This window comes from Phytophthora sojae, assembly GCF_000149755.1.
Source record: "Phytophthora sojae unplaced genomic scaffold PHYSOscaffold_14, whole genome shotgun sequence".
Lineage (NCBI taxonomy): Eukaryota > Oomycota > Peronosporomycetes > Peronosporales > Peronosporaceae > Phytophthora > Phytophthora sojae.
This window is the reverse complement of record NW_009258128.1, coordinates 407493-429032: the sequence shown is the minus strand read 5'-3', so window position 1 is coordinate 429032 and position 21540 is coordinate 407493. Positions and strand designations below refer to the sequence as shown.

At 52.7% G+C, this 21540-nt stretch overlaps 12 protein-coding genes across 12 annotated transcripts; 3 read left to right on the top strand and 9 right to left on the bottom strand.

The window, feature by feature from the left end:
• Window positions 1-462: 462 nt before the first annotated feature.
• PHYSODRAFT_246569 (hypothetical protein) lies at window positions 463-1430 on the bottom strand (the record flags this gene model as incomplete). The annotated part of the gene is made up of 3 exons (XM_009539801.1): window positions 463-1080; window positions 1138-1219; window positions 1291-1430. The coding sequence occupies 3 exons, from the start codon at window positions 1428-1430 to the stop codon at window positions 463-465; spliced, it is 840 nt and encodes a 279-aa protein (XP_009538096.1).
• A 1907-nt stretch (window positions 1431-3337) lies between these two features.
• Window positions 3338-3804, bottom strand: PHYSODRAFT_307220 (hypothetical protein; the record flags this gene model as incomplete). Its single annotated transcript, XM_009539800.1, has 2 exons — window positions 3338-3694; window positions 3733-3804. 2 exons carry the CDS (start codon window positions 3802-3804, stop codon window positions 3338-3340), a joined length of 429 nt encoding a protein of 142 aa, XP_009538095.1.
• PHYSODRAFT_341488 (hypothetical protein) lies at window positions 3803-4560 on the top strand (the record flags this gene model as incomplete). The annotated part of the gene is made up of 2 exons (XM_009539799.1): window positions 3803-3871; window positions 3940-4560. 2 exons carry the CDS (start codon window positions 3803-3805, stop codon window positions 4558-4560), a joined length of 690 nt encoding a protein of 229 aa, XP_009538094.1.
• Window positions 4561-5166: 606 nt separating this feature from the next.
• PHYSODRAFT_341487 (hypothetical protein) lies at window positions 5167-5868 on the bottom strand (the record flags this gene model as incomplete). The annotated part of the gene is made up of 2 exons (XM_009539798.1): window positions 5167-5450; window positions 5499-5868. 2 exons carry the CDS (start codon window positions 5866-5868, stop codon window positions 5167-5169), a joined length of 654 nt encoding a protein of 217 aa, XP_009538093.1.
• A 196-nt stretch (window positions 5869-6064) lies between these two features.
• PHYSODRAFT_307218 (hypothetical protein) lies at window positions 6065-7065 on the top strand (the record flags this gene model as incomplete). Its single annotated transcript, XM_009539797.1, has 3 exons — window positions 6065-6334; window positions 6653-6710; window positions 6758-7065. The coding sequence occupies 3 exons, from the start codon at window positions 6065-6067 to the stop codon at window positions 7063-7065; spliced, it is 636 nt and encodes a 211-aa protein (XP_009538092.1).
• Window positions 7066-8254: 1189 nt separating this feature from the next.
• Window positions 8255-8698, bottom strand: PHYSODRAFT_390873 (hypothetical protein; the record flags this gene model as incomplete). Its single annotated transcript, XM_009539796.1, has 1 exon — window positions 8255-8698. A coding segment is annotated over one exon (444 nt), but the record flags the coding sequence as incomplete, so codon positions are not given.
• A 2727-nt stretch (window positions 8699-11425) lies between these two features.
• Window positions 11426-12389, bottom strand: PHYSODRAFT_307216 (hypothetical protein; the record flags this gene model as incomplete). The annotated part of the gene is made up of 4 exons (XM_009539795.1): window positions 11426-11762; window positions 11926-12038; window positions 12097-12178; window positions 12250-12389. 4 exons carry the CDS (start codon window positions 12387-12389, stop codon window positions 11426-11428), a joined length of 672 nt encoding a protein of 223 aa, XP_009538090.1.
• A 415-nt stretch (window positions 12390-12804) lies between these two features.
• On the bottom strand, window positions 12805-13763 carry PHYSODRAFT_341483 (hypothetical protein; the record flags this gene model as incomplete). Its single annotated transcript, XM_009539794.1, has 3 exons — window positions 12805-13404; window positions 13476-13557; window positions 13672-13763. The coding sequence occupies 3 exons, from the start codon at window positions 13761-13763 to the stop codon at window positions 12805-12807; spliced, it is 774 nt and encodes a 257-aa protein (XP_009538089.1).
• Window positions 13764-13882: 119 nt separating this feature from the next.
• Window positions 13883-15004, bottom strand: PHYSODRAFT_341482 (hypothetical protein; the record flags this gene model as incomplete). The annotated part of the gene is made up of 4 exons (XM_009539793.1): window positions 13883-14521; window positions 14564-14629; window positions 14708-14783; window positions 14865-15004. 4 exons carry the CDS (start codon window positions 15002-15004, stop codon window positions 13883-13885), a joined length of 921 nt encoding a protein of 306 aa, XP_009538088.1.
• A 1321-nt stretch (window positions 15005-16325) lies between these two features.
• Window positions 16326-16947, bottom strand: PHYSODRAFT_289114 (hypothetical protein). The gene has a single exon (XM_009539792.1). It carries the CDS (start codon window positions 16930-16932, stop codon window positions 16618-16620), a length of 315 nt encoding a protein of 104 aa, XP_009538087.1. The 5' UTR covers window positions 16933-16947; the 3' UTR covers window positions 16326-16617.
• Window positions 16948-18151: 1204 nt separating this feature from the next.
• Window positions 18152-20023, top strand: PHYSODRAFT_307213 (hypothetical protein; the record flags this gene model as incomplete). Its single annotated transcript, XM_009539791.1, has 1 exon — window positions 18152-20023. One exon carries the CDS (start codon window positions 18152-18154, stop codon window positions 20021-20023), a length of 1872 nt encoding a protein of 623 aa, XP_009538086.1.
• A 277-nt stretch (window positions 20024-20300) lies between these two features.
• PHYSODRAFT_319737 (hypothetical protein) lies at window positions 20301-21431 on the bottom strand (the record flags this gene model as incomplete). Its single annotated transcript, XM_009539790.1, has 1 exon — window positions 20301-21431. The coding sequence occupies one exon, from the start codon at window positions 21429-21431 to the stop codon at window positions 20301-20303; it is 1131 nt and encodes a 376-aa protein (XP_009538085.1).
• Between the last annotated feature and the right edge of the window lie 109 nt (window positions 21432-21540).

Below are 21540 nucleotides of genomic sequence, written 5' to 3'. Positions count from 1 at the left end.
CCACCGTTAGATTTAGGACTTGGCCTGACAACTCGTTTTCCGCCGAATAGGTCGCAGCCCACTTGCCTTTCCCCCAGGATGGCGGCTTTGCCAGATATTGAAGCAGTAGGTGTCACTGCGTTCGCACCGCCACCTGCAAGGACGTATCGCTACGCCATCACGCTCAAGGACGACAAATTTAGCATCTGGATGGAGGACCGTAGCACCAAGAAGCAATGGTACGAATGGTGCTGCTACCTCACCACTCTGATCAACCGTAGGTGTCTTTTATTTTCCCAGGTACAAGGGCGGAATGGGCAACAGCGACTACATATCGGCTGAAAATGCGGTCACGGACGCCACACCAACGGACTACGCGAAGGTGTACTGTACGTTATATGCGCTCAAACCTAATTTTTGTTCTTTGACGTGCCGATAGGAATGAAAGCTTGAAAATATTTACCTCCATTAGCCCTGATAGCCTCAGTTACTCAGTCGCACTACAGACAGATACGACATGCTAGAAGGCTTGCTACTGCACGTGACTATCAGTTCGTCGTTCATCTCCAAATGCGTGACCGAGTTCAGCGGTATCGAACAAGAGTAGCCCTTGGAAAAGCCCGAGTACGCCACTTGCAGACTCGTGCCATTCTTCATCAGCTGCACACTGCAACTGAGTTCCGGCGCCGAGGTCACCACAGCTCCAATGCTGTAGATGCCAGGCTGCAACACCTTCACGACTCCGTCTTCGCCGTTCACGCTGAAATCTTCAGACTCGAACTTGCTCCACCGAAGCCTCGACCTGTCACCTTTCGTAGTGGCCACAAGGTGAATGAACGCGGCGTTTTGCCCGGATAATGCTCGATCTGCTTGCAGCTTTTCCAGCTTTTCCTCCTGATCGCGCAGTTTGGATTCCAAGACGTCGATTCGCTCCACCGACACAGGCTCGAGGTCGAACTTGTACTCTGCGAGCCACACTGAGCGGAGGACACGGACGCTCAGAGCGAATTCCAGTCGAGCTGCCCCGCCATTTAGTGTCGTCAGCTTCCGCTGCACTTGGCCCGACGAATTCAGATCGGAATCCAGGGCGTCACGGAAGAGCTACAGAAGGAGTTTAGTACAGTGTTGCTGGTAAAAGTTATGCATAAGTCCACTTACTTTAACGTAGTCGGTGGTTGATGCATCCGTAATCGAGTTGTTTGCAGTGATGTAAGCGCTCTTTTCCATTTCTCCCGTGTACCTGCGTTGGAGACGGCACGGGTTTTAGTTACAGCAAATTCTTTTAAATCCATACGATAATTTCCCTCTTACCACTGCTTCTTGCTGGAGCGGTCCTCCATCGACACGCTCAGTTTCTCATCCTTTAACTCGATGACATAACGGAAGGAAGGAGTTGCAGACGTGTTGAAAGTAGTGATGCCTTCCACCTTGATATCGTCCGCTGTTGCCATCATGAAACACTGCAACTTTTCTTGGGAGTGTGAATGCTGGGAAAAAATCGGAAATGGACAGCAGCCCGTCATGAGCATGACCAGCGATGGATGCGTGTTGACATAAATTGAAATTCTGCTTAAAAAGAAATGAAAAACTGCAAAGTCATCGATGCTGGTTTAGCTTCAGTTTCCCAGGCGCACCAACGAGAGGTAGGACGTATCCCAGAGATCGGAATCACACGTCACCACCAGCACGTCTCCTTCGTTCAGTCGCGCAATGGAGTTCAGCAACGTGGAGCCGTAAAATCCGCTCGAGGGAATACTGTAGGCAAAGTGGATACACACATCGTTCGTCCACAGTCGAACGATAGTATTGCCGCCAGATTTGCCCGTGATACTAGCGCAAATGTTGTAAACGCCTCCACGCGAAACTTTCACAGTACCATCACGTCCAGTCACGGTGAAGCCATCCGAGTTCTCCTTATCCCAGATCAAGCGCGTGCGCTGATTCTTGGACGTAGCGTGGAGCTGGATGAATGGGAGGGCTCGCCCACCGTCAATATGAAGTGTGTCCAACGCGTCCTGTAGATCGCGTAGTTTTGACTCCAGCACGTCGACCCGCTCAACTGTGATCGGATCGAGAGAAAAAACGAACTTGGCAACCCTCGTGGAGCGCAAAACTCGGATCGTAATAGCGAACTCCAGTCGAAGCGCTCCATCTTGGAGGTAGGTCAGCTCTCTGCTTGAATAACTCTGGGGTGCTGTTTATCACTGCTGCCATCATGTAGAGCCCCAGGGCGCACACGTCGACCACATCGGTTTTTTCGTCAACCACGAAAGCGTTGGAACTAGTCTTCTTCCAGCACAGCCTAGAGTGTATATCCGTGGTCGCGGCTTCAAGCTGCACGTAGTGTGGTGTCGACCCATTCAGAACGTCACAGCAGAGATTCCTTAGCTCATCCTGCTGGTCTCGTAGCTTCGACTCCAAGATATCAATGCGCTCAACCGAGACGGGGTCGAGACTAAACTCGTACTTGGCCAGCCACGTCGAATGGAGCACTCGAATGGTGACAACCAGCTCCAGACGAAGAGCTCCATCGGTTAGGGCATACAACCTCCGCTGCGCGTCACTGGTGTTGTGCAGGTCACTGTCCAAAGTATCTTGGAAGTACTAAGGCAGTATCAGTCTGAGTCAATCAGCATACAGCAGTACATATTTCAACGAACCTTGAGAGATGTAGTCGGACTTGGCCATGTCGCCCTTGTACCTGTAGGACATGCTACTGATTAGATATCTTTAACGCAGGGAAGTATTACGCCTGCCTGACTGCTCATGTACTGTACCATTGCTTCTTGGACGTGCCGTCTTCCATCCAAATGCTCATCTCAACCCGATAGCGTAGCGGTAGGGCGTTGGTCGATTAGAAAACATCGCCACACCTTCCACCTTGGTATCTTGCAGTGCAGCCATGACTGGGACGCGAAGCTGCTGCAGCGCTGGAAAAAGGATTGTGGCACTTGAAAACTGATAGCTGAAATGGACACCTGCAGTTAAGTAATGCATGGTGAAACCCCTATTCAAAAGCATCAATAAGGGTGTTACATGTTTGTTTTTTTACAAAACTGTACACACAATCGTAGACTAAAACGTTCATGGCTGTTTGACATTTTACGTATCTCTACAAAGCATCAATAAGGATACTATCCGGGATATGAGTGTTCATTGCTGCTCTCGCCACTACAACAAAAGCCACATTATGGTATGAAAGTGTTTCAGGTGCTATATAAATGGGTGAATTGGAGTTGAAACCCGGGATATCTCTTCATACTACCGATGTTGGTTGAGTCCTCAGCTTCCAAGGCGGTGCTAGCCAGAGTTCCTGCACTCCAAACGAAAAATGCATCGTTCACCTCAAACCGCTCAATCATGTTGAAAGATGCGACGCGATCAATTGCGCGCGCGTCTCGCCATTCTTGACTAGCATAACAAGTGTATTGTCAGCACCCAATGTCGAAACATTCACCGCGATGTTGTAGACACCAGTGCGTAGAACTTTAACAACCCCGTCAAGCCCAGTCGAGGCAATGACCTCCTTATCCCAGCCAAGGTTAGACTGTGAGCTTGTCTTGTAGACCTTGAACTGGGTTAAGGGCGGCGCCTGAAGGCGTCGAATTTCGCCTCGAAGCATTTCCAGCTCATCCTGCTGGTCTTGCACCTTCGACTCCAAATGATCATTCCGTTCACTCGTAGCGAACAAGACTCTTATGGTAATGAAAAAGTACTTAGTAGTAGTAGTAGTAAAAAAACGTGAAAAGTTACCATTGCTTCTTCGAAGTAGCAAAGTTCTGATGTAAGGACTGGTCCGTTTAACTTTCCAGGTACAAGGGACATGGCGAAAAGCGACTACATTTCACTTAGCAATGCGATCACGGACGCCAGTCCAGCCGACTACCTGCAGGTTCGTGAAAGAACTGAAAAAAATGTAATCGCTGGGGGGATCGAGGGCTGACTTGCATCCTGTTGCAGTGCTTCTGTGACGCGCTAGACTGTGAGCTCGACGAGGCGAAGGACGCATTGCGCAAGTTGAAATCCGTTAAAGGCGGGGCTCTTCGACTGGGTTTGGCGGTTCCGATCCGTGTTCTTCGCGCGACGAGGGTGGCGACGTACTCTTTCGACCTTGAACCGGTCTCGGTTGAGCGAATTGACGTACTGGAGTCGAAGCTGCGTGACCAGCAGGACGAGTTGGAGCGTCTCCGTGGAGAAGTTGATGGAGGGCAAGAGGTTTCGTTCATTGAGTTGGTGGCATCGGCGAAGGATGCGAGTAGATCGAATCTTTTGTGGCAAGGTGTTGGGTCAAGCAACTTCGCAGTGGACGAAAACCTCGGTGAAGTGAAAATTGGTCACCCAGGCGTTTATACCATTGCCGTCGTGTCGAACGCTGTTGCGTATAGCCACAACCAATTGTCTTACCTGATGAAGAACGGCGACGTGCTGCAGACTGTTCACTGCCGATATCAGAGCAATTATGCGAGTACTTCGACTTTGAGTGTTATTACGCGTCTGGACGCTGGAGATGTGCTGACTGTCAAGTGCGATTGTGATATCGCAAGCGCTTCTTACCTGACGATTGCTCGACTTGGCTGTTGATGCTTCGGTCACGCAAGAAATGTGAGGAACAAATGAGTTTCGTGTGGAGCATTTGGGTGTGCTCAACTGCAAATGCAAGTTCTTGCGAGTTGTTGTTTCTTGTGGTTTGCTGCATGTTGGAAAAGATTGACGAGCTCATGAACGAACTGTTGAGCACTACATAGTAATTTGTTATAATATTTGCTGAAACTTTCACTTATTCATACACTAACTCCCGCTAGATAAGCCGAGATATTTCCGATGAACTGCATGTACAGGTGTGGGTTACAGAAACTAAAATCAAGATTTTGGCTTAGGCATCACCAACTTGCTCTCCCATTAGTTTTGTTTCAAGTTGCAAAGCCAGAAATTCGTATCGTCGAAAAGTAGGTGCCATCGACCTTGGAGTCGTCAATTGGTCGCTTTGGTTTAGGCGTAGCCACCGTCGAGAGGTTGGGGCGGTTGTTCATATCTGCCCTATCACATTGTTGTTTAGTAGCAGTTCACCACAGCTACTGTAAGCACCAGGGCAGTGAATCTTCACTTCGCGCTTTCGCCTCTGCTCATTACCTCGAATGTGTACTGGAGGGTGCAAATCTTATACTGTACACTGTGCGATTTGGTAAATTATGCGATCACAACGAACGCCCAATTGTTAACAAGAACTTCGTGACTCAACAACTTCGGAGCGAAGCCCTCGTTCGCACAGTACTGATGCACATCGCTACCGTACTGTCTGGCAAACTTGACGATGACCTTTGTCTGCGATGGAGCAAGTCGCGCACAAAAGACGTAGCGAACTATCGCAGCCTCGTACGTCAGCTTCACCTCTTCACCATCGATCAACGCTGTATCTTTGTATGGGAACGTGAAGCGTGTAACATCACTGGTAACAACCTGCTTGTTCCCGTCTTCAAGTTATCTAGTTAGCTCGCGCATCGCAACTTTCAACGACGCACAAACACGAGCCAGGGATGTCAATAGTGGGGTGTCGAAGTAAAGCAAGGGGAGACTAGCCACCAGTGGCTCGCACACGACAGCTTCGTCACCAAGGTTGATGACGCCGAAAACACTCAGGAGCGGTCCGCAGATGTCTAGCAAATAGCAAGGCATGGACCCGTCGATACGGGATGGCAGGTACTTGATGTAGTACCCGATATTCTGCATCGTGGGGTCTCCTTCTCTCGCGCTTTTGTGTATTTTCACTTCCAAGTTCAGCAGCAACGATTTCCCATATAGATACGATCCATCGGACGTTGAGTCGTCGACTTGAACGGGGACGATCGTCGCCCCAGACGCCCATCCGTCAAAGAGGTACTGTTCCAGCATTTTCCTTGCAGTATTGACCAAGGAAGCCTCGGTGTCTTATCCATCCGACATGGCCACGCAAAAACGCGCAACAAAATCACAGTCACGTCCGTCAAGGCGGATCTCAGCACAATTTCTCTCAAACGTTGCAAAGGAACGGTGAAGCAGGACGATCGGTAGCGACGGCTTATTGATTGCCGTTGTCAACCGATGGCAAATGATCTGGTCCTTGTGCTTGGTCCGAATGGTTTGCCATCCGTGCTTCCCCCTATGGTGCGCAAACGATGATGGTGCTGGGAATTCAGACTGCAGCTCTTCGAGCGTCATCTTCCTGCCAGTCATGGTCCGCTCCGCTACGACATCAACGCCCACCCGAACACCAACCAGCACGTGTATGGGCCCGCCTCCTCCTGCAACTGACCGCGCGGCAGACCCACTGCCTTCGTGCGTAGCTGCGCTCGATCAACCCTCAACTGCTTCATGCCGCGTGTGTCACTCCAACCGTCACTCGCCTCATTCTCCTCGAGCTGCTGTCCGTCTTTGCCACAAAGAGCTGCAGATCGTCCTCCATGACATTCTTCAAGTAGCGCGCTCCGCTCTCTTTGATTTCTTTCTTCAAGGCCAGCACCGTCTTCTCGGGGTCGATTCGATGGTTACACTAAACACGCTTCCGGCGACACCAACGATGGCACAGTAGAGCGTCACCACCGCTACGTCTATGGCCGTATCCATGACGCCTCTCCTCTAGCGGCAGATTCTGGAATGCCACCTCGGCTGTAGGCAGGGTTCTCAAATTGGGTTTTAGAATAAATGGGTTTTGGGTATTTTGCACGATCCACCCACCCACAAAAATAACAACACGGGTATATTGGGTTATATATAGAAGCAAGCGGGAACTACATATATTTAGGGTCCATTGGCACTATTTGGCCTAACTCGCATTATCATTTAGAATGGAAGGTGAAGGTGCATATTCCTGCCCACTATGCGGGAGGACGTTCACACACGCAGCGTCCGTGCGTCAGCACTTACGGCGGCAAGTCTGTTATACAAACCGCTTTCCGCAGGAGGTTGAAGCAGAGAGGCGGAATCAACGTAATGCTCGCCGCCGTGAACGGCGGAGACTTCAAGCTGCCGCCGTCGCCACAGCCGCCGCAGTGGCGCGTCAATCATGCCAACAAGCACAGGCGGCGCCGCCAACAGCAGGAGCCGCGATAAGACCTGCATTACGCCAAAATACACCTGCTGTAGCAGCGCCACCAATACGGCCACCTGTTGCGGCGGCTTCTGCGGCGGCACCAGTGGTGCAGCAACCTACTGCGACTGACGATGACATATGTGTCATCTGTCGAGAACCGCTTCGTAACGCTCTACACTGCAGGCGGTGCCACCAGCGCTTTTGCCGGCGGTGCATCAACGCACACATTAATGCCCGTCAAATGATGGCTACATGTCCAGTGTGCCGATACCCAGTCTTCCCGGCGGCGTACGCCGAGCTTCCAGCTCGAGCGCAAGTTGAAGAAGCGGAAATCGCGCGTCAACTGAACAACTTTGGCCCTCATTATGGCGAGGACTCTGATTCGGAGCTATCCAGCGACGACAACGACAGCACCAGCGACTATGAAGACTAAACGTCAGTGTCCATGTTCTTCGCGTTGAAGAAGATGAACACCAACTTTTCAACGCTCCCTTACTTGAGGCGGTTGCGAACTGCGGAGTGGACGAACTTGTGGGTTGAAAAGTTCCGCTTGGCTGCCGCACTGGAACACCCCGCTGCGAAGACGCGGGTCGCTAGTTGCCGCAGCAGTGGGAAACCAGTCGGCCCACCCCAGAACTCTCGAACCGACACTCGACCATCCTTCACCAACTTGAGCTCCCGCGAACCTTTGCGTAAGAAGGCCTGATACCGCAGAATCTCCGCAGTCGCAGCATCTTCAAGATCGGACCCGTGCCAGCTAGCAATGAAATCCACGACCTTCTCCCTTGTGTCATCGTCCATTTCTTCGCCGCCATACCGCGGGTCGAGCAGGTGGGCATCTCCATACACGAAGTCGAAGCGCTCCTCCAAAATGCTTGAGATGACGCCGAACTCCCCGATAGGCATCGACATGTTGTTGTACTTCTTTGGGAGGTCGATGAACATCCGGTACACGTCTGAGATGGGACGAGAGCTCCCCTCGAACTCCTTCTGCGTCGCGGACAGCAAACTCAGTAGCGCGATGGCTCTCTTCAACCGGGGGACAAAGTCGGAGGCTGTGACCACATCATGCGCCATGCGTCGCTTTGCCTTTTGCTCCTTGGACTTCGCCTTTAGAAACTCTCGTCGAGTCACCATTGCCAGCAAGATGCCTTCCGATTCCAGGACAGTCCTGAAGCACTTCTCGATGGTGCCCCACCTCGGTTCGGCAGGGTGCACCAGCGCGTTTTTGCCTTCCAGACGTTGCATGCGACGCAGTTCCGCCCACAGCAGCTGATGCTTCTTGAAAAACTTCACCATGTTGCGGCAGTCCTCTTGCAGCTTGCCCAACCACTTCAACTTGGCTACCATGTCCTTGACAATCAGATGGATCACGTGCGCGATGCACCCATGAAAGAAGATGTCCGGATACTCAGGCCGCAGCGTCGACCACATCAGCTGGTTGGTGGCCGTGTTGTCGGTGACAACGGCAACGATGGTCGTAAACTTCGCGGCCTCGAGCACTCTCTTCACATCAGCCGACAGGAAGACTGCATCATGCGACGTGCTTCCAGTGTAGACGGACCCCAAGAAATAGGACTCGCCTTCACATTCCAGCACGTAGTTAATCACGCTCTTGCCGTTCACGTCCGTCCAGCCGTCAGTGTAGAGCGTGCACTTCTTGCCGTGACCTTATGCACCACTTCACCTTGAAGTCGCCGTAGCACATGTTTAGCAGCGTCGTCGACAGTTAGTGGGCGGTTGGGATCACCACACCAGGGTGGAGCATCTGAAGCGCATGCAACAAGATAGGGTGGACTGCCTTATTGAAGGCCATGCCGGTGGAGTAAAACCACAGAGCAAACTGCTTTTGAAAAGCAGTCACCTGGGCAGCTGTTAACGCCACTGGGAAAGACGAAGCGATCGACTTGGTCTTGAGCCGCTTACTGCACTTCTTCTGCAGGTGGTGTCGCACGCGCTCGACATGAGTTTCGCCCAGCTGGTGAATGATGCGCTCGCAACGCTTGCAAGACACGATGCCGTCTGCAACGATGACTTCGTTCCAGGCGGGGTTCTTGCTGCGTCCACGCTTGGCCGGCTGAGCATTCGTGGTTAGCTCCGTCGAAGCTTGCTGGGTCTGCTCCTTGCCCAAGTCACCAAGGGGTAAAGGGGTTGCTGAAACTGCAGCTCGCACTGGAGAGCCCGCGAGGCTCGACGCTAAGTCGGCAGCAGTAACTGAGGAAACCGGCTGGGTCAAAAGCGAAGAGAAGGCCATGGTTCGTGGAAGCTTGAACTTGTTGCGTAACTTAGTGCAAATGCGTAAGTGAGATAAGAACTATCGGTTTTACTAGATGCTTCCATGCCCAAAGCCTCTCATACGGAGAGCCAACCACTATACCAAACAGTAGACTTTAGAGAGGGTACCGGACCGAGACTCGAGCCAAGCCCATATCGTGACCACCACAGCCACCAACAATGGCAATCTTACTCAAAACCGCGCAAGTGACATCATAACTCCCCTAGACCGTCCCAAACAGGCTGAACCGTGCTGAACCGTTCCCGAACCGCCCCATTACTTCTCAAAATTGGCCAAACCTAGGCTAAACCGTGCTGAACCGTCCCTATTAAAACCCGTCCTATTTATCCCACCCACCCTCTTGAAGTGTAACACCCTCCCAGCTTGGCTGAAAAACATGGGTTCTTTGGAACCCTGCCTGTAGGTGAAAGGTTGAACCCAAAGGTTAAAGGAAAGCGTATTGATGTTTTTGTTGAATTTTTGTATTGGCAAAAACTATCTGAACCTGTCCCATGCCACAAGCCTTCAACGCTTGTACAAAGCTACCAGGGCGCAGCTGGGAATACTATGTTCCCATTATTTTACTGAGATAGCATGTGTAACGTAAGGTATGCTGCTACGCAGCCGGCACAGGGTTTATTCGGTGTCGCATGAAGCCGTGCGCGCCCGCGAAGCCCTCGTTGCTGAAGTGGACGAGCTTGATGTCTAGAAATTCAGTCAAAGATGTATCCGGGTTCAACTTGTTCAACTGGATCGGTCATCAAAGCTAACGCATCAGTTTTGAGTGACTGATGACAATTTGCCGCATCCTTTTCATTTGAATTTTTAGTTCCACAATTCATGGTCCAGACATGGCGGCGCTGCAAGCTATTATATCAAGGTGGAGGGTGTGGCAACATTCACTCCTACCCCTACACTGTCGACTCAAAAGTGAACATTTGGATGGAAGAGTTCAGGATAGCCCAGTACAGACACATGATTTCAATGTTAGTGGATGGCGATCAGGCTCACGAGCAGCACACTGCTAAGTGCAAGTAAGTTACCAGGAGAGATAATGTCAACCCGCTGAATCGAACTTTTCCGCAAATCAAAATAAGGGACTCAGGCCATGAGGGCAGTTCTCATCGGTAAATGCTTAGGAAAAAGGTAAAGGTAAAATTCCGGACGGTGACTCAAAATGGAAATTCGTGCAAAAGATGACACAGGGAGTTTCTTTGACCGTCCATAGCAGCATCTCGCGAATGCCACGCACATCGCTGTTGCAACCATGACCTAGCCACCAAATGGTGATACTTTCTTATTCCCCCCTAATGAAACCACCACTCAGGCGAGTTGAGCAATATCAAAATGCCCTAAACGGACTAAATGTGAGTGGTTTCCTTCGACTACCTAGCAGTCGAACAAGCTGTCTTGCGACTACCAACACTTACATTCGATTTCCTGCACATGTGATTTAGATGCAAGCACCACAATGGTTGAAAGGTTAGAATATTATACATATTCCATCTTGCCATTCAACCCGATGTCGGGCAAAGAGTCATTATCCGCTGCTGCTTCGGACTCTTTTGCAACAAATTGTTATCGAATTCGTTGGTACGTACCACGCATTAGATCTGCACTAGCCTTCATATCTATTATTCCACGAAATTGGTGACGGGGTATCAGTGCATAATATTTTTTTAAAGGATTTTTCGAATTTAGCTATAGATGACAAAGAAAAAAGAAACGGGAAGCACAAATGCCAAGTGGACAGCTGCATTTTTTAACTTGATCAACTACATAACCATTGGCCGCGTAAATCTGAAAGAATTTAATATGTAACAGTAGCAGGCGATCTTTGACACGCCTGAAAACTCGACACGTAAGTGCATTATTCTGTCAGCAATGCTGGATGTCAATGCATCAAACGTATCGAAGGCCGCCTAACACAGTTCTTCGAACTGCGAATAAGTGGAAGGGCAATGTTGCAATGAAAATGATAGGGCTCCATTATCTTACACTTCGCTACCACGGAGTTATCAAAGCTGCCACCATACAGAAAACCAAAAAGCCAAAGCTGGCAAGGACTTGTGAGTGACGAGGCTTTCTCCATCCTCGAAGGGATTTCAACGTCGAAGTCGGAGGATCGACACATGACAGGCGCTAGTGACGTCGGAGTCGCACTTGACCGTCACCACATCGTCCTGTTCCAGGTAGACTTTACGATTGCTCACACAACTACAACCGTCATTCTGCAACACGTTGCTGTTCTTCAACAGGGAAGTAACCGGATTGTAACCATTCGCACTCGCATCCACCACGACGGTAATGCTGTACTCGCCTGCGTGGCAAACTCTCACTTCACCGAGTTTTTCGTCCACCGTAAAGTTGCTCGAGTCAACCTTTTGCCACGACGGAGTTTGAAGCAACAGATTCGAGCTGGTTGCATCCTTGCTTGACGCGCTGAGGTGAATAGACGTCCGCACTCGTCCACCGTCGACCTTTCGGCGGAGACGCTCCAGCTCGTGTTGCTGGTCACGCAGCTTGGCCTCCAGAGCGTCAATTCGCTCAGCGGATACAGGTTCAAGCTCGAAAGAGTACGTCACCACCTTGGAAGAGTGAAGACCTCGGATCCGGACGGAAAAATTGCAGGCGCAGAGCGCCCTCCTTCAAAATCTCCAAATCGCGCGACGAATCGCCTGACCGATCGAGTTCACAGCCTAGCGCATCTCGGAAACACTAGCAAGACATAGCACGTCAGCCCCGCATACCTTCAACGCATATAACTCCAGTATACCTTCGCGTAGTCCGCTGGTGTAGCGCCCGTAACCGCGTTCGCAGCCGATACGTAGTCGCTTTCGTCCATACTGCCCTTGTACCTAGAAAAATAAATAACACCTCGTCAACCTTACCGGTTGTTAGAGTCGTGAGGTAGCAGCACCATTCGTACCATTGCTTCTTGGTGGCACGGTCCTCCATGAAGATGCCCAGTGTGTCGTCCTTGAGCGTGATGGTGTAGTGATAGGTCGTTGCGGGTGGCGGTGCGAACGCAGTGACGCCTTCCACTTCAATATCCTGCAAAGCCGCCATCTTGGGGGCAAGGCACGACAGATTCTCTGGGCTGGTTGCTACCTTTTCGCCGGAAAACGAGTTGTGGCACTGAGCTCATTCACCGATGGGTTGCGAAGACGAAGAATCACGTTGTTCTGAGAATTTGCGTAAATCTAACGGTGAGGAGAATTCCAAGCAATGGATTTCGCGCATGAGAACCATGGATGAAGTTGCCAACAAAAATTCACCTGAGTGCAGACAATATTTTTTATGTCTCTTTTTGCCGGATGCGTGCTATCTCGCGGTATCCAAGGCGTTCGCCACGGTAAAAGTATCATTTGTGCGTCAATTTAGTTGTGACAACATATTCTTCTTGTGCATTCATCGTCTTAACTGGTGAACGAGTGCAGGCGCGTGTTAGCCTTCAGTGGCGGTCCTCCTTCGTTAATCCCAACTAATCCGGGTGGTTCAGGCAAACCAAATCCAGATCGATAAGGTCGTCAACCTTGCATTCACATTGGACTGTGACGCTGTCTCCAGCACTCAAGCGCATGATCGCAGCAAAACATCCCCTGCCCTGCCTCTCAAAGTCGTAGACTTCAACTCGCGCTCCATTCTTCATCACTCGAACAGTATCGTGGTAGCTCTCTGGTGCGATTTTTGTGTCTCCGGCAAGCAGGTAGACACCCGTGCGGTAGATAACAACTCGGTGAGTATCTTCCGACACGATGCAATCTTTGGAGTCAACTTTTGCCCAGTACACGTTGGACGACGCATCTTTGCGGATCGCCTTCAGTTCGGTCGTGGCCGCGCCTTCACCGCCTTGTAGTTCCTCCAGCAGCTCGCGTTGCTCGCGCACGTTCGTCTCCAAGGCGTTGATTCGCGCAATGGTTCCAGGCTTGAGGTCGAAGACGTTCTCCATTGTCCACGTCGAGCACAGAAGACGAAATATCATCGTCAACTTGAGTCGGATAGAGCCGTCTTCCGCCTGTGTCAGGGCGCGCGTTGCGTCGCCACTTTCACTGAGCTCAATGTCGAAAGCTTGCTGCAGGCACTGTTCTCGGTATAAAATATATAAGAGCTGTCAGATCCACGCAACAAACGGAGGAGAATATACTGCCTTACTTTTACGTAGTCAGCGGCTGACGCACACGGGAGAGCACTCGTAGGCGATGCAAAGTCGGCTTTGCTGAAGCCGCCACTAAACCTGTGAACGAGCAACAAAAAAGCAGTGAGCAGGTGGAGGAAGAACCAAAGCATGTCAGTGTTCATCTCTTTCCATTGACTTTTGTCTATTTGGTTTTCCATCCAGATCGTTAACTTGTCGTCTTTGAGTTCGATGATGTAGCGGTACAACGGAGACACCGGGAACGTCGTAATGCCCTCGATCTCGATAGATTCCGTTGATGCCATCTTCCCTGCCAACTCCAGAAGAAAAATGTGAGTCGTTATTGCTGTATGTTGTGTACTGTGCTAGATGAGAGTGCGTTTCTTAGAAAAAGGAAAAGCGAGTCAATTCAATTCAAGAACTATCACTGGGTATCCGAGTCGGCGCGGTTGCTCATGCCCCAAATGTACGCGAACGGGAACGCTTGAACATCTTTCACGCTGTTGAATCGGAATATATCTCCTTCCCGTAGTGGAATCATTGCAGCGACCAAAGTGTAGGACACGCCACTTACAGAAACGCCCACGTCGTAGCTTGGGCGGTACTTCTTGCCATTCTTGAGGAGCCACGCACTCTGATGGAAATCCTCGTGCGGGACCTCAACGAGGCCATAAACGACGTAAACGTCGGCCGGGGCAACGCGTACAACGCTGCTGTCGTCGTCCACAACGACATCGGCTGAGGCCACTTGGTTCCAGCAACCGTTTCCCCTGTCATTTGTCCCGGTAGCTTCAAGTACGACGACGTGGCGCTCTTGGAGCTCTTCGTGTTGTTGCCCCAGCTTAATTTGCTGCTCATTCAGCTGCGCACGTAATTGCTCCACATCGTCACCTTGCAACGCATTCAGACTGTCATTCAGCCGCTGGATCATGGCGTTCTGGGCACTCGCTTCCGTACGTAGTCGAGTCAACTCGTCCTCGTTGTAGTGCAGCCTTTCTTCCAAGTCGTTGACCCTTTCGATAGACCCAGGAGCGAGAGTGAGCTCGTAAACTGCAACCCACGACTAGAAACGAGGGTTGACTTGAAAGCGCAGCTCTAATTGAACGTCTCCAGTCGCCAAGGCTGTCAGTTTGCGCGCATCCACATCGCCGTTCAGTAAGTCGAAGAATAACTACAACAGAATAAAAAAACATTAACTGGGTAAGGAAGGTTTCGTGGTAATTTTCGCTTGACTCAAACTTGCCTTAACATAGTCGGTAGCACTGGCCCCGGGGATGCTATACTGAGGCTTCACGTAGTCCGCTTGCTCCAAGTTACCCAGATACCTGAGAAATTGGAATACATACGCGTTAAATGGCCATCTAATACGCAGTGGAAGCTACTTAGTACTAGAAAAAGCACTTGACCATTGCTTCTTCGACCCGAGTTCCGCCATCCAGATGCTCAAGCGCTCTTCCTTCAGTGTGATCGCATAGCGGAAGGGTGGAGACGGAGGTGGGGCAAATGTAGTAAGCCCGGTCACCTCGATATCAGTGGTTGCCTCCATCGCAGAGCTGGAGGTATTAGCTGTGGAAAGATTGAATAGCGTGGAAGAACTCCAACTGTGAGCTTGCTAGGGACAAGGTTTTTCGCTGGGAAAGATTCTTGGAAGTGAAGAGAGCAACAAACAATCTTTACCCTTAATTACCGAAAAAAACGTCTTGAGATTTCATCAAAAACTTCTTAAAGTTGCCGCGATGCCCTCTTACCAGGCTTAAAATGTACAACTTGGGCTGCCGTATCTTCACTTAAAGGTGCTTGCAACGCCAACGTGCAAGAGCGGGAACAACGCGATTTAGCTGGTGCACTTGGCCGTGGCGATTCGAACCACCCCATCCGTAAGCTCTGTCAGCTTGCGCCACTGCTCCAGAGTCATCCAAAGTGCTAATAGTGTTATCCATCCAGGCTACTACGAAATAGTACGGACTGAAACGTAGTTGCTTCGTGTAGCTCCGCGAGTTGCGTTGGCGAAGCAAGGTCAGATTTTGGAACATTCAAATACTTCATGATAGTCCACTCACACTGGACATACCATTGCTTGTTCGACACCCGAGTGCATGAACCAAACAATCGGAATCGTCCGTAGGTCGGCGCTGGAGCTGGGGCGAGCGTTGTGTCACCCTCCACTTCGATGTCTGTCGCTCGGTCTCTCGAAGACGGTTGAAGAGAGTGCGCGATCGGCATGCGGTTGCTGATCAAAATCTTTCGCCTAGTTAGCGCTACCGGTTTTGCTGCAGCAGTTTGGCTGTCAGTTCTGCTCTTCTGACTCCAATCAAAGGTAAATCTGCTAGCCTTACGCAATAGCACAAGAGTTTGCTCGCACTACGTGAACGCTATCTATTTGAGCGACAGCTCTCAAGATATTGCGCATTGAAGTTGGCTTAGCACGGCCGTGTATATACTCCAGTGGAGCCTTAAACTTCTCTGCTAAGCGGGGCGATGCGTGTGCTGTGCGAGAAGAACGTGTCATTGAAGGTAAACAGCTACAGCCTTCTGTCTACTTGGCACTGTACGAGTTGGAGCACAAGCGGTCCATTGCCACCTCGAGCACCTTCATCAAACCCCTCTTGACAAGAACGCTACTGCTATCGCACCTCGGCGCGAAGATCCTGCTGCTGCTATCGGTGTTGCGTTGCTCCACGTCGCTTCGGTCAGGAGGATCACTATTGTCGCGTCAGCAGTCGCACCTAAATCCTGATCTTGAGGAACACTTCGCTCTCCAAGCTCCCACGTTGCTCCATCTCCACTGCTCTCCTCAACCTGATCTGCACCTGTAACGTGCACGTACACGCCACCCCCCAACGCAGGCGAAGCAAACGTTGACACTGTTTCAGGACTAAAATACGACCATGGCTTTGATTTGAGGCACTACCGAGCTCGCCCTGTTGTTCTGCAGCTCTCCATCCGCCGCAGCAGATCTCCCTCCGCAGCGGCGCAGAGCGTCCTGCGGCCGCACCTGTCCACCTCGCCCCAGTCATCGTTGAGTGACATCGTCGTTCGAAGACCGATCAGTTAACCCACGCCGAAGCAGCAGCAGCAGCAGCACCGCGTCCCAGCCAGCCAACCACAGCTCCTAGCAGTGACGCCCGCAGACCGGAAACCTGCTCGAGCCTAGCGCACTTAGTACTGGTGGCCGGTCGACTTCTTCTTCTCGCCGAGCTCGAAGTGCTTGGTGCGCTTCATGGGGAGCTGCTTCTTGGTCTTGCACTCCTTGCACTCCATGCGCAGGGTGATCTTCTTGGTGGTCTTGGCCTTCTTGTGGAACACGGGCTTGGTCTGGCCACCGAAACCCTTCTGCTTGTCGTTGTAGCGACGCGCGCCCTGGGCGTACTTGGAGGCCTTGCCGGCCTTGTACTGGGTGATCTTGTGCACCGTGTGCTTCTGGCACTTCTTGCCCTTGCAAAAGGTGCGGCGTTCCTTCGGCATGTTCACCATGGTTGCTGAGGTCTATTTGCGGGGGTGGACAGCATACGCGCGGGTTAGTCAGCGCCTGGGCTACGTCGTCGTCAAGGCGCCGTGCGACTAGGAGCCCTAGAGGCCGAGATACGGCGCCCCCAAGTCAAGATACATGCCTACCTGTCTTCTAGTCCGATTTCAGAAATTACGTCCCCAGTCAAAAAGCCGCCGCTTTGGAGCCCCGCGACAGCCAGTGGTTGGCTGCTAGGACTGGGGGAGCCGCCGCGTAAAAACGACCGGGCTTTTGACCACGTAATTACGCGGAAGCTGCCGGTTTGTGTAACGAACGTGAATAGAGCGCTGTCATTTCGATGCGTATCAAAATGTTGCCTTTTTCTTCGTGTTTTGTGTGTGGTGGGTGACCAAAACGGCGATCGTGCTCTTTGGCTGTTGCGGTCGGTGGAAGTAACGAGTGAGTGGGAGAATAAGAAGGAGGAGAGTTGAGTTGACGCTGGTGGTCGAAGTTCGTGTTGAGCAGCAGCACACACACTTGCATGCGGCCTCCATTCGGTTCCAGGGATCGCGCTGGCGGCGGCGATTCAAATCTCGCGGGCGGAGCCTTCGACGCGTCGCGGCGCCAAAGTCGAGGCCGCACCGCTCCGTTCGATCCCGCAACATGTTCATCACCGCCGTCAACAGTGGAGATGAAATTGAAGCGTGACGTCACCCGCGTCGAGCCTTCCGTCAAACCGAATTGCAGCCACGATATGTATCGACAAGTTGCATGCACTTTGCACGCAATTTAAAACAACAGGGCGGGCAGGCAGGCTTAGGATATTGTAAGCTCGGAGGTTTGCCATCGTTTGCGCTGCTACGTTGGGCGTGCGAACGGCAACTGGACACAGACCGAGTCAAGTCAGTGCCAGTCCACCCTATGGCCGCGCACGCGTCTCATTCGCCGAAATCCAGTGCCTTCCCGCGTGTTGATTCGACGAAAACTCCATTTACCCGACCCCTCGACTGAAAATAACAGTCTTCGAGCTCAAAACCGCAAGCTGCGGAACGCAATCGGCAAGACGCGAGCTGCCCGCGACGGCACCTCGACGGGCGTCGGCCGCTTGTATCTCCGCTTCCAAGGCTCTGCAGTCGCTGCAGTTACATTCATCTTCTGCACGCGCGTCTGCTCTATCTCTCCAGAGTTCTCCCGTCTGCAGAATCGCCCTGTGAGGATCAGGATCCGGCCAAGAACGACTCCACCATGGGCAACTCCGAGTCCCGGGAAGCGTCGTCCTCCGGCTCGAGCTCCTCGCGCCCCGTGCGGCGCTCGCTACCCCCGCAGTCCAGTGTGGACTCATCGGATATGGGCGGGCCAGGTATCCGCGGCGAGCGGCGCTCGGCGTCGATGCCCAGCGATCGGGACGTCGCAGCAGCAGCGAACCGACGCCACGTGCCGCGTCCGCGGCGTTCTCGACGGCCTCCGAGCAGCTCCAGCTCCAGTAGCGACGACAGGATGCAGCAAGAGAGAGGAGGCATTGAGAGGGGGCAGCAGGCCACGGAGGAGGCGTCGTCGCAGCTCAGCTACTGGTACTTGATCAAGCACGGCTACACGGAGCTGGTGCACCTCATCATCCGGCCGCCACGCACAGACTACGACCAGGAGGACCTCGGCCCGGACGAGTTCTCCTTCGCCGGAAGGGCTTTTGTGAGGGAGGACTTTGTGGTGGTGAACGACCGCAGACAGAAGCTTGTGTGCTCGCATTGGCGGCCGGCGCCGTCGTCTGCTGCTCCCTCAGCACAAGAATTGATGCCGTGTGTGGTGTATTTGCACGGCAATTCGTCGTGCAGATTGGAGGCGCTGGGCGTGCTGCGGACGTGTCTGGCTGCTGGACTTACGGTTGCGGCGTTTGATACGGCGGGGTGTGGCAAGTCGGACGGAGAGTATATTTCGCTGGGATACTACGAGCGGGACGACTTGAGGGATGTGGTGACGCATCTCCGTGCAAAGAGGAATGTCGGAGCTGTAGCGCTGTGGGGGCGCAGTATGGGGGCGGCTACAGCGCTGCTGCATGCAGATAGGGACCCGTCCATTGCAGGTATTGTCGTGGATAGCGCCTTCGCAAGTCTTGAGCAGCTCGTAGAGGAAGTGGTGGAACGCGGACGTCAGGAAGGATTGACGCTGCCAGGATTTTTGGTGAAGATCGTGCTCAAGTTTATCCGCTCTTCGGTGAAGAAGCGAGCTCATTTTGATTTGCGGCGACTCGCTCCGATAGATCACGCCCCCGTGTCCTTTGTCCCAGCGCTGTTCGTCGCTGCAGAGCACGATTCATTCGTGGCGCCACACCATAGTGACCAGATCTTCGCGGCATACGGCGGCGACAAGAACCTTGTCAAGGTAGATGGAGACCATAACAGTTCCCGACCCCAATTTTTGCTGGACTCGGCGGCGATTTTCCTACAGACCGCGTTGCAGGTGGATGCAGCCACAACCGCGCAGCCGAGTGGGTTTGCTGACGGACTTACAGCTGGCGGGGGGCGTGCTCCTTGGGAGGGCGCAATGGGCCGGACGTCGTCGCTCTCAATGTGTTCATCGCCCGCCTCTTCCTATCGAATGACTCAAGATCTTGATGCACGATACTCTGGCAAAACCTCAATGCTTGTACCGATGGAGCCGTGGTCTTGCCCCTCGTGCACCTTCGTCAATCGACCATTGTCGATGCAGGTAAGAGCAGCCTGCATTTCTGCCACCAGTTGGGTCCAGTACAACGCTAACATTTGCTTCGTTTTGTCCATTCAGTGTGAAATGTGCCGTAACATTTACCTCCCAGATGATGACGAGGACGATGACGATGATGAGGCTGAAGATGCTGGCGATGAAGAGGACGACGCTTTAGCTAATGAAGCTGCACGAAGACGTGCGTTAACGACTGGTGGTGTGCGTCCCTCTCCTGCTCCGACACAATCACGAAGTGGCGTTTCTCGAAGACGGACAATGGAAGCAGTACCCTCGCCCTGTCCATCGTTTGTGTCTTCAACGTCAGCTCAGCGGCCAGCAAGATCCGAACGATCAGTAGGTGTTGCTACAGTCACGACGGCACCAACGTCCGTATCTTCACGAACGTCGTCCCCATAGCCCATAGGTTAGTTTTGCAGATCCCTTCGTGATTTTGAATAGTGCACCCCGCCACCAAGGACAGAGGACCGGGCAGTTTGGTGAGAAGACCCAAGAGCAAGCAAAATGGATGTACCTGTACTTCGCAAAATCACCCAGTGGAACTGTGTCCTCCGATCATAACATGAAAGCTGGCAAGCGTGGACAAGAAGCGCATTTTGCAGAACAACAAGATATTATAGCATTAAGAACAAAACTGACACTTATGTACGATGAAGAATAAACCTGGACACATGGATCACTTTCTTCGCATGAGAAAGAAGTAGCTGCCGTTAAATAGGACCCAAGCACCCACGACGTAGGCGTAAGCAGGCGTCAGCTCCCTCGTCGTCGCCGTCGAAGACGCGTGCGGGCCGACGCCACTGCTCGTGAAGCCAGCAGTATCACTCGAGTTGAAATCGCTACCTGACGGGAACTCGCCGACGCTGTTGGAACTGCTGGAGCTGCCGTTGCTGCCGGAACTTCCAGAACCGCTGAGGCTATTGGAGGCGCTGGCGCTGTTGGCACTGCTGGGACTGCTCAAGCCGGCGTTGCTTGCACTCATCGCTCTTTCGGAGCCTTCGGGAGGTTCCACGGCCGCGCTGAGCTCCGGACTGTCGCCCGATCCCATCAGGCTGAAGTTCTCCAAATGCCGGACCACCTCCATCACCGGCGCGCCCACGTCGTTCTGCATGTCTTCTCTGGAGCTCCACAGGTTGACGAGCTGATTCAACTGGTAGAACTCCCGGAACAAGCTTGCATTAGGGGCCACCACTGCTGTCTCCACACTTGTCGACGCCATTAAATCCTCTCGAATGCGCAGCAGCGTCTCCGCTAATGATCGGACGCTGGCCTGTGACTGTCGATGCCTGCAGTCGGGCAGCCACGTCGCGTCGACGGCGAGACTGATCCACGCCGCACACGCCTCCGAGCTGCACAGCCTCGTCGTCTGCTCCTGTGACGGCACTAAAATCTCCGCTGAAGGCTGCAAGAGCTGTTTGACGTCGTAGCCTGCCGCGCTCTGTCTGCACGGACCCAGCGCCGCGTCCTCGAGGAGATCTCGGTCCACACGCGCGTTGACGGCTTCTGGACACTGCTGGACGCCGCCGAGCTGCGTGATGGCGGCCTCCACGTCGCCCCGCTGGCCCCACCACGTCATCACCTGCGAGCCGGCGACGTACGCGTGCTCGGAGGACTCTTGGGCCTGAGAAATGATGGGTTCTTGAGCGCTGGCGCTGGTCACTAGACGTGTCATTACGACGGCCAGCAGCGCCGCAACCAGGAGGAACTGCGCGCTGCAACCGGCGTGACATCCTCTGCAGCGCGGCCGACTACCCGTTATCCGAAGCTGCGGCCACTTCACGACGTTATTGCGCCGACAGAGCGCCATTTTCGCGGCGACTTGGAGCTGAGCTGGTCTGGTCACTGAACTCGCGATATCTCGGTCAATACGGGGTGTTGTGCGCGCTGCGAGGGATCAAAATGAAGCCAAGACGCGC